The 17,066-nt window shown below is 50.3% G+C and overlaps 4 protein-coding genes across 4 annotated transcripts; 2 read left to right on the forward strand and 2 right to left on the reverse strand.

Annotated features, from left to right (window-relative positions):
- Nucleotides 1-72: 72 nt before the first annotated feature.
- BDW47DRAFT_90471 (putative C2H2 finger domain protein (Ezf)) lies at nt 73-1,700 on the reverse strand. The gene is made up of 4 exons (XM_024820184.1): nt 797-1,700; nt 565-741; nt 441-514; nt 73-380 (listed from the first exon to the last, which is right to left on the reverse strand). Exons 1-4 carry the CDS (start codon nt 1,553-1,555, stop codon nt 269-271), a joined length of 1,122 nt encoding a protein of 373 aa, XP_024667651.1. The 5' UTR covers nt 1,556-1,700; the 3' UTR covers nt 73-268.
- Nucleotides 1,701-3,704: 2,004 nt separating this feature from the next.
- Nucleotides 3,705-7,479, reverse strand: BDW47DRAFT_113561 (uncharacterized protein). The gene is made up of 16 exons (XM_024814446.1): nt 7,327-7,479; nt 7,109-7,246; nt 6,489-7,043; nt 6,154-6,434; nt 5,953-6,040; nt 5,860-5,902; nt 5,761-5,781; nt 5,652-5,700; nt 5,509-5,593; nt 5,428-5,446; nt 5,342-5,356; nt 5,205-5,233; nt 4,748-4,823; nt 4,619-4,653; nt 4,499-4,562; nt 3,705-4,420 (listed from the first exon to the last, which is right to left on the reverse strand). Exons 1-16 carry the CDS (start codon nt 7,443-7,445, stop codon nt 3,959-3,961), a joined length of 2,079 nt encoding a protein of 692 aa, XP_024667652.1. The 5' UTR covers nt 7,446-7,479; the 3' UTR covers nt 3,705-3,958.
- Nucleotides 7,480-8,176: 697 nt separating this feature from the next.
- On the forward strand, nt 8,177-13,299 carry BDW47DRAFT_113565 (ubiquitin-binding serine/threonine protein kinase VPS15). The gene is made up of 3 exons (XM_024814447.1): nt 8,177-8,495; nt 8,551-8,671; nt 8,721-13,299. The coding sequence occupies exons 1-3, from the start codon at nt 8,282-8,284 to the stop codon at nt 13,195-13,197; spliced, it is 4,812 nt and encodes a 1,603-aa protein (XP_024667653.1). The 5' UTR covers nt 8,177-8,281; the 3' UTR covers nt 13,198-13,299.
- A 2,246-nt stretch (nt 13,300-15,545) lies between these two features.
- Nucleotides 15,546-16,547, forward strand: BDW47DRAFT_113567 (uncharacterized protein). Its single transcript, XM_024814448.1, has one exon. The coding sequence runs from the start codon at nt 15,766-15,768 to the stop codon at nt 16,144-16,146; it is 381 nt and encodes a 126-aa protein (XP_024667654.1). The 5' UTR covers nt 15,546-15,765; the 3' UTR covers nt 16,147-16,547.
- Nucleotides 16,548-17,066: the final 519 nt, after the last annotated feature.

The following is a 17,066-nucleotide window of genomic DNA, read 5'->3' on the forward strand; positions in this document are numbered from 1 at the left end:
TTAGGAGAGAAAGGAGAGACACCTCAGAAGAGGAAAAAAAAAAGAAAGAAAGAAAGAAACAACATCAACCGCAACAAGCAAGCAAAAAATTCCACCCAATTGCTAACACTATGCGTCGTATGACCTTTATCGATAGGTAGATAGGTATATAGATGAGTAAATCGCTCGGCCGTTAATTCGTAGAAGCCACGCCATTCGCGATCAACGCCAAAATGGCCTACTTCGAAATCGTATCTATAGTCGCCCTGTCCAGCGTATTCCAACGTGTCTAATTATGTTTCGACGAATGCTCCGGGGACTGCGATTGCTGGTGGTCCCTGCTGCCTTTCTTCGCGCGAGTCGCTTTTCGGACGGATTGGTAGCAGCCGTCGGCGGAGTGTCTAGCACGTTACTTGTATTAGTATAGATACAGTCTTGAGGGGAAGTTCGTCCCGACTTACCGGTTCAAAATGTCCTGTCGAGTAAAGCGTTGGCCGCATTTCTCACAGCCAAATTTCCGTAATCCGAGATGAATCTGGTTCCTGTTCAGTGGGTAGTCCCCCGTGTAGGAACTGCTGTACTTACACTATCGATGTGCCGGTTGAGGTCGGCCTTTCGCCCCAGCGTATTGCCGCAGAGCTTGCAGCTAAAGGTTCGCTTGCGACTGGGATCGTGCTTTTTCATATGCTCCATGCAGTTGGAGCGTCGGGTGAAATGGTATCCGCACACCGTGCAGGTACAGCCGTCTGGCTTGGGCATCCCCTACGGGAGATCTTTAGCAATCTGGCAACGACAGTAGCAGAAATTCGTGTATTACCTTCTTGGATCCGTTTGATGGTGAGGTCCTGCGAACCTCACTCACGAGACTGTCTTCGTGTCGATCCGACTTCACCACGTTGGCATGGTACGCAGGCAGTGGGTAATAGCTGGGGGCAACGCTGTAGAGGTCTTGTTGCTTGTGCCACTGGTTAAATACTGAGTCTCCCACAGTCTCGTTAGTATCGGCCACCGAGGGCAGATCCAACGTATCCTCGGGCTCTGTTTTCACTTCGACCCCGTCGTCGGCGAGGCCACCAGCAACAGGGACAGGGGTATTCGTAAACGATCGAAACGCATGAGTCATTCCATCTGGATTCGGCCCCATATCCATCATGGGACCGTAGCTGGATGAGGCACTCAGAGCGTGACTGCTGTAGTAACTCATGGGGGAGGTCGAGTCGTCGGTGCGGTCAACGAACGGTTCATAGGTGGCTGGGGGTGACAGATGGCCGACGTGCATGGTGTTGTCAAAAAGGGGTCCAGGAACCATCGACTGGGTACTCCAGCCGGTTGTTGTTGTTGCTGTTGGATACGCAAAGGCCTCGGGTGCGGTATAGACGGACAAGTTGCTGACAGGAGTGTGCATCTCCCCGTGTGAGATGCCCAAGCCCACCAACGAGTGAGTATCGCATGGGTAACTCGACACTGCTGTGGTCGATGATGGGTAGGTTGATGTGGCTTCTAGCACCATGTGGTTATCGGATGGTAAGGGGGCAAGAGAAGTGGGTGGATGAAACGAGGTCGGTTTACGGTCCATGTTGGTGGAACGGTGAGATAGCCCCCGGACAAGTAGATTGTACACAAAGGAGACGAAGCAGAACAGTAGACAAAGATTTTCCCAACGAAGGCGAGGATTGGCCAATGACTGTATCAAAGAAAGTCCGTGCGAGTGTCCGGTTGGTTTTTCTGCGTAGAGTTGTCTGACTGGTTGTTTGAAATGGAATTCTCTTCCTCTTTCTCACGCTCACACGCTCAAGGGTCAAATGTGGTAAGACGGGAAAAAAAACTAGGGCTAGCTTTCAAGAGCAGAGAGGCGTTATAAGGGGATCTATATAGGAAGATAACTACTCAACCGCTTGGCTGCAGGTTGAACGAAGTAGTGGCGAACATGAACAGAGGCTGAAAAAGAAAGCAACGGAACAAGCCATAGAATCATTGGAGGAAGGCGTCCGCTGCATCGATATCGTGGAGAGGAGTAAAGCACCCTTGACGCCTGGTCAGGTAAGGCAGATTCGTGGAATCGATGTGCATGAATGCGGCGGAGAGTAAGGAAGAGGAGGGGGGGGGGGGGGGGGGGGGGGGATAGGTGTGTGTGTGGGAGGCTTAACCTTGGGGAAGCCCGAATCCGCTTGACTGCAGCGCATCTCTGCAGTCTCCAGACAGCGATAAATAAATCAAAAATCAATAAAATCAAATAAACAAAAATAACATAATATAATCATGATATAATGACCACAATAAAATGATTAATAACAAGCAGAAATCTAATAAATCAAATAATATAATCAACATGCACCGCCATTTAGCGCCGGATAAGTGTGATCAGGCCAAAAAAAATAAGCAGAACGGCGTGATATTGTCGTCCATGGAATAAATTAAGCAGGTGGAAACCCTGGATTGGCAGTGAGCCGTCATGATTGTGGCCTAACGGACCTATGCAAGTTCCGGAGAGCCTAGACAAGATTGGCACAACGCAGTGAAAGTACAGGGGGGGAAGATGGGCAGTGACCTGGTAAACCAGACCAGGGGGTGTGGGGAGGGGGATAGTGGTGGTGGTGGTGGTGGTGGTGGGGGGAAGACAAGACTAGAGAAAGAGGAGGGAGAAGAGGGGAGAGGATTGCGAGAATACAGGGGAATCCCAAAAAGCCCGAAGAAGAATCATTTGTCGACAGGAGAGTTGAAGCACTGCCTGTGTTAGTGACGGACTCCATTCCTGACCCGTCGACCACCATCTTTTCTCCTTACCCTATGGGATCGCCTGACGGTCCCGATCACCACCGGCTGGGCGAAACCACTGGCTGCACATTCCTTCCACCAGAACCAGATAGGTTTAGATCGGACCCGACAGTCTGGAAACTTACCTTGGCAAAACAGCAGTGCGTGTCGCCCGTGCTGATTGGCAAACACAGCCGCACGACCCGGGAAAACAAGGGGAAAGAGGCGTGGAGGAAGAGGAAGAAGTGGAAGGAAGAAGCTGCAGGATAGAGAAAAGATGAACCAGTAAGCTACTGGTGAAAGCCAACTGAGAGTAGTACCTAAGGTAACTTGCGAGTGTGGCCAGAAGTACCTGGTACCTCCATCTTACCGTATGGTATCGTATGGAACATCTCCCCCCCGGCTTCAGGGGCTGGTCAATCTGCCTTGTTTTCTTTTTTTTCTATCGGTTCCAATCCTTCCCTGTCAGGTACGGGGAAGTGAATGTTACTTCGAGAAGGTCTCCATTGTAGCCTGGGTACGAGGTGCCTGGATGGGCTGAGGGGCAATAATCCTGAGCCCTGGAATTGTTTTATGTTTTGGATTGATAATATTAACAGGTCTAATTTATTTGACTTTCTTTGTCCCGCATTATCTTCTGGTCGCTATTATTCTAGCATGATTGTTCATTGTTAATGATGTCCAATATAGTCTTGGATGTATGTAATAATCTGCTACCCCGTCCGTATCAAGAATACCGGGTTGACTGTATACACTGTATCAATTAAACAGTAAGTCAAATTGTGTAGGAAATAAATAAACGATAACAGAAAGAACGGATAAGAATAAAGATAGAATAAATAAATGGCAGAGAAACAAAGATGCTACATATGGCAGGAGAATAAAGAAAAAGAAAAAAAAAAAAAAAACATGACAGTCTCATACCGGTATGAACATCGATCACAAGTTCCTTGCTACTAATTCGACTAAATGACATAGTGCTGCACCGCACCTCGAACCATCTCCAGTTCCAGTTGGTCCGTGACCGGTTCCCACGCTAATACCTTAGGCCCTGACGCCGTCCCTGTCCAGGTGCGTGCATTTAATCTCGCTCCACTACACGTTCCCCTCTTGATGTCAGACAATTCCAAGTTGCCTGCAAAGGTTGCCATCCAAATCATCATGGCTTCTATTGGCATGAACAGCCTTACCCCGCCAAAATAGGTGGTCTGCTGCCTTGTCCACCTTACCGTCCTCGTTGATGACAGGCCACCGTAGCGGCCACTCGCTCCACTTGGGTCCGCAATTGTTCCACTTCGTCGATCATATCCGCGATGTCAGCACGTCCTGGGTCTAGGCCGCGCGCTTCGGGATGCGGTCCCGGGCTAGTGTGAGCCTTAGGTTTGCCAGCGCCCAGCGGGCGAACGTCGGTTGCGGGCCCAGAGGCCGCATGAGGGCGCTGCGTGGAGGGTGCCCGTCCGGTCCGCGTCGATGACGGCCGACTCAGACTGTTCCTGGGAGCCACGCTCTTCAGGGGAAACTGACTCTGTCGCCGCCGCGGGAAGTGCCGGCGGCTAGATTCATAGGCCCAGATCAATGCAACAAACGGGAGATGTGTCGCCCGGAGCAAAATGATGCGGACTCGGCGGATGTGCCCTGCAGAGAGGAAAAGCCTCATGGGTCGGATACAAAGGAGGGGGATGAGATTCTGCGTCGTGGGCTCTGTCAGTGATCTGTCATCCTATCAAAGTCCAGATTAAAATCCAGGCAAATCCAGAGAACTGACAAAAGGCGGCAAAAAATGGGTGAGTCGGCGGGAATTGCTGCTTTCCAGCACATAGATTGAAAGTCTTATTTCCACACTGGTTAGCGCGTCCATACTGGTCTAATTGGGCAGGAGTCTAACTGGAAAAGATATTCTTCCCGTGCATGCGACATAACCTGGCCAAGGAAATTAGGAAAAAACTCCCAGTTAGCACCTTTCATGACAAATCAAAGAGTGATCGAATGGGATATTCATTCCCGTTGGACATACCCCTTCCAAGCTCATGCTCATGAGAGACACCAACGAAGAGATCAGGAGCAAATTTGTCATGCACACGAACATCAACCTAGATGACTAAATTAGTATTTCTCTCCTTCCCTTTACTTTCCTTTCGAAAATCAAGAAAGAGAAAATTAATCTAAAAAAAAAAAAGAATGAATGAATGAATGAATGAGAAATTCATTTCCCAAGAATCCAAGTCCATGCCAAGGACCACGACAGGGCTCTGTTGCATGCTGTGGCTTGTGCAAACCCCAACATGTCCATGACGATCAAGCATCATGCGCCATCCATGCTGCCCACGTCACTCCAAAAGGTAGTTTGCACACCCATCGGCGGTATTATAACCGCTTGCACAGGTAAAACGTGATTAAAGACATATGCGACCGACTTTTCCACAGTCCCTGTGGCGCAGTCGGCGAGGGAAGACCGAAAGAGAGAAACTTACATCAAAACGTAGCCGAAGATCGGGGAAATCTAAGAATTAGCGCGTCAGTCAACTAAACGCGAGAGCCAACCAATTTTTCAATGACCCTGGAAATTGCCATTGCGACTGCATGACAGCCGCTTGGCGCACAGACTCACATCATGAGCGATGTCCTAATATCCAATCATTCCAGCCACCCGGTCAGTTTAAAGAACACTTTCCACAACAAGCAGGAGGAACGAACAAAACCCAGCACATTCGATCTGCCTCGCAGCGTCAGTCAGAAAAGCGAACGATCTCTAGAGAGAGGGGTTCACCGCCATACCCGAAGAACACTTTCACCAGGATCCATGACATTTGCCGGAGGGAAAGTCGGTCACGGGCGAGCATCGTGAAGGTTGTCAGGAACCCTGCAGACGATTTAGCATCGGGCGTTCGCCCCCTCCCAGGTGGATCGGGACCACCCACCGATGTACAAGACCACTACCACAGGCATGAATCGGAAAAATGCTTTAGTCTGGTCCCATAGTATCAGCCTTGCTCAACAGTGCCCCACTCGATCAGCCGGGTGTGCTACCATCTCCTTTAGAACTGGTATCTACGGGTCCATGCAGACTGTCAGTGGCTGTTCCCGCACATGGTGTCCTTCTACGTGATGTCGCTAGTTCTGACATACCAGACTCCCAAAGTACGAGTTCAAGCTCACAAGCGAGCATATCCTGTTCACCCGTGTTAGCCTCGTACAGCGCCGAATGAGAGCGAGTCTTGCCTAGGCACTAGAAACAGAGCCTCCAAGGAGAGTATATCAAATGATAAATCGGTGATGTAACCACTCTCTTTCGCTAACCCAACGATCCCTAGGTGCCGATCGAGTCAGAAAACTAAGTTGGGTAGTAGCACCAGCTGTGTCACCCAACTGGGAGTTCAAAGGGGCTTTGCAAGGCAGATTCGCAAGGGGCTGGTGACTCACTCGCCACAACGAAGGCCAGGCCTGTGCCCATGATTCCCAGATTCCAAAGCTTCCAGAAGTCCATCTGGTAGAAGAGCATCCCTGCATCTGCCATATCGCTCAGTTCGTCGTATGCAAACGCAGCAATCCAGAAATACATCAGGGTCTCAAATATCCCAATGCCGGTTGACTTTCTCTCGACTAACACAGCATAGTACAGAAGCAAGAAAGAGACGAAAAAAGCAGCTTCGAAGGTTTTGCGGTATACTGGAACTCGCAGACGTGAGTAGAGATCCGATGTACTATATCAAACATCAGCAGGGAATGGTCCGTGAGTCCCGCGCGCGACGCTCTACCTTTTATCGAAGAAATGCGGTCTTTTGGTCGAATGCACGTTCAAAGTATCCCAGAAGACAATTTCTCCCTTCCAGATCTTGTCCGTGACCCTCTGGACGACCTTTTGGCTCAGAAACTTCTTTGCCTGGGCGATAACTGCAATTTCGAGCGCATTGAGTCCGAAAAACAAGGAATACCTTTCTAGCTCGTAAGCCCGCTTGGGCGTATCGTCACCCTCTTGGCCCTCTTCATCAAAGTACCCCGTGGCTTGTCTTCTTCCGCCAAAGAAACGGTAAAAGGAAGACGATTGTAATAACAATGGGGTTCTCACGCCGTCGTCTTGACGATCTTGGCCACCAACGCGTAATGGAAGTCCGAAGGGGTCCCTATCAACTCCAGCAAAATTACCTCCAAACGGATTTGGGGTCTCGAGCTCATCCAGCAGGAACCGGATAGTCTCGCGCTGGTCGAGATGACACAAGAACTGCCAAGCAATGTACTCGCAGGCATACCCACGGCTTTCATTCAGTCCCCAGTCCCATTCAGCCGTTTTGCTGAACTGCCATTTTAAGATCCTACCAGATGGACTTTAGATCTTGACGATTACCAGAAACTATAGGACTGGTATAAGTTCACCTACATCAAAGCGGAAATGATCCGGGGGTTGCGGGACTCTTCCGCCAGGGAATGTATCAGGCATCGGAGATTGTGACCATGAGGCGTGGACCTCATCTGGTCGAACGTATACGACACATCGCATATAGCTAATATGAGAAAACTGGAAAAGCCATACAGGTCAGAACATCCTGAGTTGATGGTTTGGACTAGATGGAGGCGGGTTGGGAACGTCGCAATTACTTGTACAATTTCCGGACCACATCGATAAGCGGTTCCTGGTCATCGATGATCGGGATCTCCGGGACCCCGTTCTCTGGTGGAAGTGACTGGCTGGACGAATCCATGATCGATGAAGCCATTCCGTGGGAACCCTGGTATTGATGTGGGCTGCCAAGGAAAGCTGGCTGGTGGGAGGTTGAGCAGAGCTCCGCGATTTAGCGTGTGAAGTACACTTCTCCACGTGTCTTGGCACTATTTGTATCATCGGTATCAGATATGCATTCTCAGAGGAACGAAACCATTCAAGATACTATATATACTATGAAAGACAGCAGTGAATACATACAGTAAACACTTGGTCTGTCATCTGATTGGAACGCATATTCTAAAATTTTCTTTTGTATTTCTAATTCTAATCTCTCTTTCAAGCGCCTCTCCGTTAATGCATACATCAAAATTTCATATATTGTATACAGTATATTATACTTTTACTAATTCTGTCAGCTTTCTCCTACATATATAACTAAATACTGTGTGTTTCCAAAATATAACTTCAAGTTAGTTCACTGGTTCAGACAGTGAACATGTTTATCCAGCAATATATATTGAACCACAGGCACACTTCAAACATACTTTAGTGGAGGAATCATAAGATATTTGTAATATAAAATATCAAGTACGTCTATCATATCTAACAAACTGAAAGTATGCCTAATTGTTCAATCAAAATATCTTGGATCATCATGGCAAAAAGATCGGAGACCCACACCGCCCGTCATCATGTGACTACTCAAGCGCGTCAACTGACTTCATCCCATCAACCTTCATCAGGAATTCCATCCAGCCTTGAATTCCGATTGCTCGTCGAGATCAGCGTGTAGAGCTGCTCTACAGATAATTCATTATCCCATCGTTTTTGATGCGCATGGTGATACCGGATTCGACTCTGCCTGTGAGATGAAGGTACATCGACATCATGGGCCAAGGTTACTCCCTCACGACCCTGTCGGCGGGTTCGGCGGGGATCGATGTCCCCGAGCTGTCGGACTTGACGTATGAGAAGTCTATGGGCGGTGGCCGATTTATGAAGAGCATACGAGCAAGACAGCAAAATGGCCTCGTTCTAGTAAAGGTAATAGTGAAGCCTTACCCCAGCATGGAGCTGGCGCCCTATGTCAAGGCCATCAACCGTATGTTTTACTTCTCTATACTGGCCGCCATGGACGCTCTAACCAGTCCTCGTAGGGGAACGAAAGCTGCTTTCGGAGGTGCCTAATGCGCTAAGCTATCATAGAATATTGGAGACCAGCACCTGCGGGTATCTGGTCCGCCAATACATGCATAGTTCGCTCTATGATCGGATGAGGTATGTCGTGTGTATCTTAGCCATTGTGACAAGTCTGACTAAAAAACAGCACCCGTCCTTTCCCAGAGGACATTGAGAAGAAATGGATTGCATTCCAGCTTCTGTGCGCTCTGCGGGACTGCCATTCGTTGGATGTTTTCCACGGCGATATCAAGACAGAGAGTGTCTTAGTCACGTCGTGGAATTGGGTATATCTCTCGGACTTTTCGTCGTCTTTCAAGCCGACGTACCTTCCGGAGGATAACCCAGCCGATTTTCATTTCTATTTCGACGCATCGGGGCGACGAACCTGCTATCTGGCCCCGGAGAGATTTCTGATGGCTGGAGATAAGCCGGCGAGTCAGAGTGTCAACTGGGCCATGGACATATTCAGTGCTGGATGTGTGATCGCAGAACTCTTCCTAGAGTCGCCAATATTCACGTTGCATCAAATGTATAAATACCGCCAAGGCGAATACAGCCCAGAACATACTCTGGCCAAGGTCGAGGACCCCGAGATCCGAGCTTTGATCCTTCACATGATCCAGCTTGAACCGGAGTCGAGATACTCGGCGGAAGAATATTTGAATTTCTGGAAGAACAAGGCTTTCCCAGACTACTTTTACAGCTTTCTTCATCAGTACATGTCGCTCATGACAGACCCGTCCTCTGGGAAAACGCAAGTCGACGCTGCGTCTGCAAACCGAGGGGAGGCTGATGATCGGATTGAGAGGATATTTTTGGATTTCGACAAGATATCTTACTTCCTTGGCGCAACCCCCCAGCCTAAGGAAGATGGCTCTAGTCGCACCACCCCGAAGCTCACCGGTAATACTCTGCCAGTGCAACTTGACCTGCCGCACTATGGGAACCCAACCTCCAAGTCGCAACTTCCGCTTGACGATGGCGTCTTGATTTTCCTTACGCTGGTTGTATCGAGCTTACGCAATACGTCTAAGTCTTCGGTGCGCGTGAAGGCCTGTGATGTTCTTTTGGCATTTGCCGAAAGGTTGTCGGACGAAGACAAGCTGGACCGCATTCTCCCTTACATCATGGTGCTTCTCAATGATCGAACAGATTCGGTGCGAGTTGCTGCCATACGAGCCCTTGCGCAGCTTCTAGAAATGGTTCAGGTCGTATCACCAGTCAATGCCTATCTTTTTTCGGAATACATATTCCCAAGAATCCAGCCATTTGTCCCCAGCGCCAACTCAAGCCCCTCTCCACTTGTTCGTGCGGCATATGCGTCGTGTATTGCCTCTCTCGCGCAATCTTCGCTGAGATTCCTGGATATGATCCAGGCGCTCCGCACGGATACTCGGCTACCGACTCTGATACCGGCTGAATCGGAGCCAAGATGGACTGAAGATGCCACCTACCATAACCTCTACGATGTTGCTAGAGTGGATCTTCTTGATTATTTTGAAGCGCACACGAAGGCATTATTGACCGATAGTGATGCTTCCGTGCGCCGCGCTTTCCTCGGGTCAGTATCAAGTTTATGCGTGTTCTTCGGGAACATCAAAACAAACGAGGTGATCCTAAGTCACTTAAACACATACTTAAACGATCGGGATTGGATCTTGAAATGCGCCTTCTTCGAGGCTGTCGTTGGGGTTGCAGCCTATGCTGGATCCACAAGCTTGGAGCAGTACATCCTCCCCCTCATGGTCCAGTCAATGACTGATCCCGAAGAATTCGTCGTGGAAAGAGTGCTTCGGTCCCTTGCCTCCATGGGTGATTTGGGTCTGCTCCAGCGATCAACTACATGGGACATCCTTCACGTCACAGTGCGGTTTCTCATCCACCCCAACATTTGGATTCGCGAAGCAGCGGTGAATCTGGTGGTCAGCTCAACAAAATTCCTATCAGTGGCTGATAAATTCTCGATCCTTTCTCCTCTTATCCGACCCTTCCTCAAGGTGAACATTTTGAATTTCTCCGAAGAGGAAATCCTTGATGCTCTGAAGAAACCTCTTTCGAGAGGCGTATATGAACTAGCGTTTGTGTGGGCTTCCAAGGCGGAGAAAGGGCTGTTCTGGAAGTCGGCCATGCGAGATGGAATGTCTAATCTAGGCGGGAACGGCGGTATCTCCAAAGGAGGCCAGAAAGGCACAAACTATTCTCTCAGTGCCCAGGCTAAAACCGAGGAAGATGAACAGTGGATTACACGCTTACGAAACATGGGAATGGTTCCCGACGACGATTTCAAGCTACTCGCTCTCCGAGAGTACATCTGGAGAGTTTCTGCGCGTCAAACGGCAGATGTTGACAATGCGACGTCCCTCAATAATATAATTGCTTTGACGCAGCAGGGAGTCACCCCGCAAACTGTCTTCTTTGACAAGAATCAAAACCTCAAGCCACGAAAGTCGTCCGTCAGTAAAGGCGAGCCTAGGGAGCGCAAGCCACACACCATCGCTGACGCACTGCTTGATGCCTCGACAACGATTGAGAACGGGAACACCCGTCGCAAACATCAACGGACCAGAAGTCAGTTACCGAAAGAGTCGGACGCTTCTACGGTCCCTGCAAGACTTAATACAGTGGACACTCTTCGAGCGGAACAGTCAGCTACATCTTCACCGGTGGCGTCTTCCCCAAGTGCGGTCCCTGGATCAAGACCATTATCACCACCTGGCTCCGATGCTGAACGCAGAGTTTCGCCTGGTGGGAACAGTCCCGCTCAGGAGAGCCCCTCCACACCAACAGACCCCGAGAATCCCACAATAAAGTACCTGAGCAGTGGAGTACATAGAAAGTCCAGCGCTATGAGCTTACTCAACCGGAAGGACATTGCCAAGGCAGATGCCGAAACAAGTACCAGTGCCGCCAACGCGTTTGGCAAAGTGGATATCCCCTCTCAGCGCGAAGCAACGCAAAGCCCTCAGCCGTCTGCTCAGCCAAGTACGCTTGATAGAAAAGCGAGCCCGCCTCAATACCACGCCAACCATTCTTACGGCGGAGATGATCCTGTAGTCCTTAGGCTGCTGGATTCCGTCTTCGCAGAGAATTACCCCACGGATTTCTTTGATCTCGGTCCCTACGTTAAAGACATAGACACGAGACGGCCAATCAAGAAAGCTAGCGAAGACGATGCAAACAAGGTCTGGAAGCCGACGGGAGGCCTCGTCGCCATCTTTGGAGAGCATCGCGGGCCGGTGAACCGAGTCATCGTGGCCCCAGACCACTCGTTTTTCGTCACGGGATCCGACGATGGCACCGTCAAGGTCTGGGATACAACGCGGCTGGAGAGAAACTTGACGCCCAGATCACGTCAGACATACCGTCATTCTACAGAGGCCAAGGTCAAAACCCTAACCTTTATTGAAAACACCTACACGTTCGTCAGCGGTGCCGACGACGGAAGTATCCACGCAGTGAAGGTTGATTACCACAACGTCAACGACACGGTCCGATACGGGAAACTCCAGCTTGTGCGCGAGTACCAACTTCCGCTGGCCGACGACGGATCGGCGGAATACGCCGTCTGGATGGAGCACTTCCGCGTGGATGCCCAATCGACGCTTCTCATCGCGACCAACACATGCCGCGTGGTGGCGCTGGACATGAAAACCATGATCCCGGCGTATACTCTGCAGAACCCGGTCCACCACGGCACGCCCACCACCTTCTGCTGCGACCGGAAACACAACTGGCTGCTGATCGGTACCACACACGGCATCCTCGACCTCTGGGACCTGCGCTTCCGCGTCCGTCTCAAGGCCTGGGGCCTTCCTGGCTCCAGCACCATCCAGCGCCTGCAGGTCCACCCAACCAAGGGACGGGGACGATGGGTCTGCGTCTCAGGGAGCGGCAAACACGGCAACGAAGTCACCGTCTGGGACATCGAGAAGGTCCTCTGCCGCGAGGCCTACGTGGCCGATTCCGGCGGCGCGGAGGACAGCCCGGCGAAAAACGCCTACGCTACGGCCAAAGAGTACGCCGCCTGGCACGTGGAGGGCGACCGGCCCGAAGGCATGCTAAGTCGGTTCGCGACGGAGAGCCCGGCGGCCCCTGGCGGCAGCGCCGCCGTCGACCAGGCGTCCGGGCCATCAGCTGCGGGCGCTGCGCCTGCAGGTATCTGCACCTTTACGGTTGGGTTCGACAGCCCGGACGACGGCAGGGACAGCAGTGGCACCACGCGTTGCGGGTACATCATCTCCGGGGGCTGCGACCGCAAGATCCGGTTTTGGGACCTGGCGCGCCCGGAGCTGTCGACTATTGTCAGCGGGCTGGACGTTGTCTCGGACGGTGGGGCAACGGGAAAGCCGCGTTATGACATGTCTCAGCCTAGGGGGTCGCTCGTGGTGACGACCGAGCATATCCCTGGCCCTCCGCCGTCTTCCGCTGGGGCGGGCAAGAGCGGGAATAATCGAAAGGGGGGAGGCGGCGGGCGCTTGCCTCGCAGTACGGTGATCAGCCTGCAGCAGCAGCAATTGCTGAAAAGCCATTTGGACTTCATCCAGGACGTTGCCGTGCTGCGGGTGCCTTATGGGATGGTGGTTAGTGTGGACCGAGCGGGGATGGTCTATGTATTTCAATAACTCTCCTCGGAGGGACGATTATTGAGGATGATAGGTGGAGAAAAGCGCCATGCAGATGGTGGGTAGCTAGGTAGATTAATTTAATGATAGAATACGATCGAATCCAGCTTCGCTGATGCTATGTACGGAAGACGGAGTACGGATAGAATCCAAAATTAGAAGATTGTATGCCCCTGGGCCAGTCTGGAGATGTCATCTTTTGTTTTTCAAGATGCTACTGCAGAACATTCCCATCTATAACAGATACTTGGTAAGTAGGTACGGAGTAGTACGGGGCGTCCAACACATACCTATTCTCCACACCTACCTACTTAATATACCAACATATCCAGGACAATGACCAGTCGGAATGACCGTTACAGCGCACTACGAAAGGACTCGGTAAAAGCCTCGTCTCAAAACCGTCACTGAATCCAGCCACCAGCGACACTGCCAAACCAAAGACCAAAAGACCCAAAATAACAAAAATGACAGGTCAAGCGGGATTGATTTCTTCCCCCGCTTCGAGATCCAAAGCTGTCTTGTTTCAATCGACGGCGTGAGACAAACGGCGCCACCGTGCCACTACAGCATGGCTATCGTACCTGTCAACCCGTCCGTTCGGAGCGGCGTTGGAAAACCCGTTGCCCGATACGCTTGTGCGTGGATGACCTAGTCCTTGATCGATCTATGTTTGATTGAGGGGTGTCGGGGCGTGGAGAGAGAATAGAATGAGCAGGTGAGGGTGTGGATTGATGGTGAAACGCTAGGGGGGATTCAATGGGGGGTCGGTCACTCTGGGCGTTTTTGGTATGTTGCTTAGGGGGGATTGGGGAGAGACATGCAAGGAATGATGTCGGGGATTTGATTTTGTTTGGGGAGTGACAGTTGATGTTTCTTTCTTTTTTTCTTTCATTCTTTCTAGGGATGTTTAGGTTGATAGGTACTTACTTGAGGGGAGAGTGGATACCTCCTTACTACGTATATACGAGCCTTCCTGTGTCTCCGTACGTGGTGCATTGATGACTGTAAGGTAGGGATCGAGAGGAATGAGAATTGAAGAGAGTAAAGTAGCATGGTCTATCGATTACTATTAGCTGACTATGCGTAAATCAAGAGATCCAGATCTCCACAGGATAGAATAAAAATATCTCGAGTTGTATGTATGTATGTATGTATGGCCCAAGCGTGCTCAGCCCAACCACCGTTTGTTCTTCTTGGTGTATTGTATGGTATATTGTCTCATGAATATAATTATAGTGTTTCCATAGTAGATGATTTATTGGATACCATTGACCTAGTCCGACAACCATGACTCGCAAAGGCCGGCTGGCTGAGGACTCGTGGATTCATTCAGGGATAGTGACCGACAGCCATGAGGAATAACGGCAATAGTGCACGATAGAACAATGGCACCCATTACTCAGGAACAGACAGGAGTATGCGTCTATTAAACTGTCCAGACCTTCAGCTTTGATCAAGACCAGACCTGATCTCTACCAAATTAGCACATCCGGATTGTGCAATTCCGATCAAGACTATCAGCTCCGTTCCATGGTTCAGGCCCGCTCATCCGATCGGATTCTACATCTGGATGCGGGTGACGGTAGCTGACCACGGTCTTTTCCCGTCTTTTCCAGACCATGCTCAGTATTAATCAATCAAAAATCAATACCAAACTTCGTCAACCGTGGTTGCTGTCTGCTCCACGATTGCTTTGATCCACTTTCTTCCTCTCTCTTTTTCGTCAGTGTATTTTAGCGGAGAGAGGAGGCAATGCGTCATGCGACATATCTACCCTTCTTCCCCTGACAGTACCTCGTTGTGGAGGTCTAAAAGAGTCACTGCGAATAGTTCATAGATCCATGTGTTTGCCTTTCCTCAGCTGCCTGCGGGAGGGAACGAGATCGATACGATTCATTTTACCGTGCGTCTGCTCGATCAGATCCGTGGAGAAGGCCCCTTGATGTGGAAGGGGGGGGGAGGCGTCCATGTGAGATCGACATGATTCTACTACTCTTATACGGTATATACGGAGTGCGTCGGACTCAGCCAGTATCTCGATTGATGACGGCAGAAATGATTTGAAATTGGAAGTGGTGTCTTGTAGGACCGATCCTCCTGTATGACTCGCTGCGGTGGATCTGGGCGGGAGACGGGAGAAAACGCGCGGTCGGTCGCTTCAGCCTTCTTACGGGCTGAGGGACTGGATCAGTGGGAGGATTCCTGTCTACTATTCGGATGGGTTGCATTGTGGAGGGTTGATCCTGGTTGAGTCTGTTTTTGAGGAGAGAGATGGCTACACTGGAAGATTGCTGCTACGAGGCGATTGTGTCAGACTTTGCGGTCCCTGGTTTGGGTTTGGGTGGGTTTAAACAGGGCTGGTTGGAATTTGACTTCTTCTCTTCGGAATTCTTCTCCCAAACTTATTCTTCCTTGATCCGCATTCCTAGGTATTGTAGTCATTGATTCCCCAAGGCAGTCTCACAACCCAGGATGGTTACTTTCATGTGAATAGATCAAGGCTGAACAGAGCAGGGATTCAGGAGCCAGGTAATAGCGAGCACGAACAGGAACTGCAGCCAATCCATGCAAATGAAGATCGTCGGTCGGAAAACCCCGACCGGGCCTCCCACTGTCCAGTGCTCTATCCCTGGCTACTCGAGATCTCTGCCTGCCTTCAACATTGCGATTTGCCACCTCCCACGGGAGATTCTGTCTTTGGTGTCATGTCAGCAAATAACAATCCGACAAGAAGGTGGCTTGATTCCCCTTGCAGGATCAATGACGGGTGCATTGTCCGGGACCAAGTCACTGCAAGAGATGCAGATTCCTCGCATCAGTCGTCGTGTTGTTCTCCAAGACAACCCAAAAAAGGTCAAGGAAGGAATTCCTTCCTTGTTCAGTGCACTGCAAATGGCGAGCCGACTCTACCGTCCAATCCAGCAGCCTAGCCAAGTCGGTAGTTAGCAATGCCCAACAGGGAAGATTGGAGAGGGGGTGTGGGTATGAAAAAAAGAATAATCATTTGACCAGATCGAGAGAGCATCCACCGTTCCCCAGCTATTTGTCATATTCCTCGACCATTCCCGTCCATTTCCCGTCCATTCCATTCCTTCCATTCCCTTGGTTGGCTCAAGGCTCGTGGGAAGATCCATTCTCGCGTGGGAAAAAGAGGCGACGCCGAGCCGCCCCGTCGAGAAACCGGTTCGGAGTCTAGCGGTCTTCCTGTTCTTACTTGGTTCTCAAAGTGGTTCTTCCAGTCTCTTACTCTCCGCACGGGCCCAGGGGTGATGGATGATGGATTGGTTCAGGGTGTTCATCCGCGAGTACCTGCATGGTGAGATTCGGAGGACCGACTGGGATGTGAGATCCGATGGAGGGAGGTCAATTTCATCGTGTTATTTATATATATTCCTATAATATATAATATATAATATATTATATGAATATATCATGTGGATCCATATGCGCGTCCGTTATACTCTGGAAACCAGAACGAACCAAAACAATCAAAGAAAGCGTAAAGAACCAACCTACTCGATACTAAATGGTAAAAGATCCACCAAACCAACGAGGTTTAGTGGGGAAAAACATTAGTGTCTCCAAGCCGTTCCAACCAATGCGTGGGACTGGCTTATCTCCGTCTGAGGTACCTCCTTAGTTAGGGAGTTCACTACTGCAGAGGAAGTACCTGTCCAGATTTTGAGTTTACCCTCCCCATTACTATCCCGTATTAAGCACTAATTCTCTACCTCAACCAACCCCTATACTTTTTCCCCTTCTTCTGCTCTTCTTCACTTCCCCTCTCGACTCCCTCCTCTTCTGCTTCCTCTTCTTCTCTCTACCCCCCTCCCTATCTCTCCAACCACCCACGGTCAGAGACATCT

Source organism: Aspergillus candidus (genome assembly GCF_002847045.1).
Source record: "Aspergillus candidus strain CBS 102.13 unplaced genomic scaffold BDW47scaffold_83, whole genome shotgun sequence".
In the NCBI taxonomy this organism is placed as follows: domain Eukaryota; kingdom Fungi; phylum Ascomycota; class Eurotiomycetes; order Eurotiales; family Aspergillaceae; genus Aspergillus; species Aspergillus candidus.

What these genes read in the sequence shown, in the direction of transcription:
- BDW47DRAFT_90471 (XM_024820184.1), bottom strand. Translation starts at nt 1,555, where the DNA reads ATGGACCGTAAACCGACCTCGTTTCATCCACCCACTTCTCTTGCCCCC. An exon ending in TCAACCGGCACATCGATAGT is followed by an intron (nt 515 to 564) that starts GTAAGTACAGCA and finishes AACAGGAACCAG; the next exon opens with ATTCATCTCGGATTACGGAA. An exon ending in CGACAGGACATTTTGAACCG is followed by an intron (nt 381 to 440) that starts GTAAGTCGGGAC and finishes GTAACGTGCTAG; the next exon opens with ACACTCCGCCGACGGCTGCT.
- BDW47DRAFT_113561 (XM_024814446.1), bottom strand. Translation starts at nt 7,445, where the DNA reads ATGGCTTCATCGATCATGGATTCGTCCAGCCAGTCACTTCCACCAGAG. An exon ending in GCTCTGTTTCTAGTGCCTAG is followed by an intron (nt 5,903 to 5,952) that starts GCAAGACTCGCT and finishes ACGGGTGAACAG; the next exon opens with GATATGCTCGCTTGTGAGCT. An exon ending in GGTAGTGGTCTTGTACATCG is followed by an intron (nt 5,594 to 5,651) that starts GTGGGTGGTCCC and finishes AATCGTCTGCAG; the next exon opens with GGTTCCTGACAACCTTCACG.
- BDW47DRAFT_113565 (XM_024814447.1), top strand. Translation starts at nt 8,282, where the DNA reads ATGGGCCAAGGTTACTCCCTCACGACCCTGTCGGCGGGTTCGGCGGGG. An exon ending in CTATGTCAAGGCCATCAACC is followed by an intron (nt 8,496 to 8,550) that starts GTATGTTTTACT and finishes CAGTCCTCGTAG; the next exon opens with GGGAACGAAAGCTGCTTTCG. An exon ending in TCGCTCTATGATCGGATGAG is followed by an intron (nt 8,672 to 8,720) that starts GTATGTCGTGTG and finishes ACTAAAAAACAG; the next exon opens with CACCCGTCCTTTCCCAGAGG.
- BDW47DRAFT_113567 (XM_024814448.1), top strand. Translation starts at nt 15,766, where the DNA reads ATGCAAATGAAGATCGTCGGTCGGAAAACCCCGACCGGGCCTCCCACT.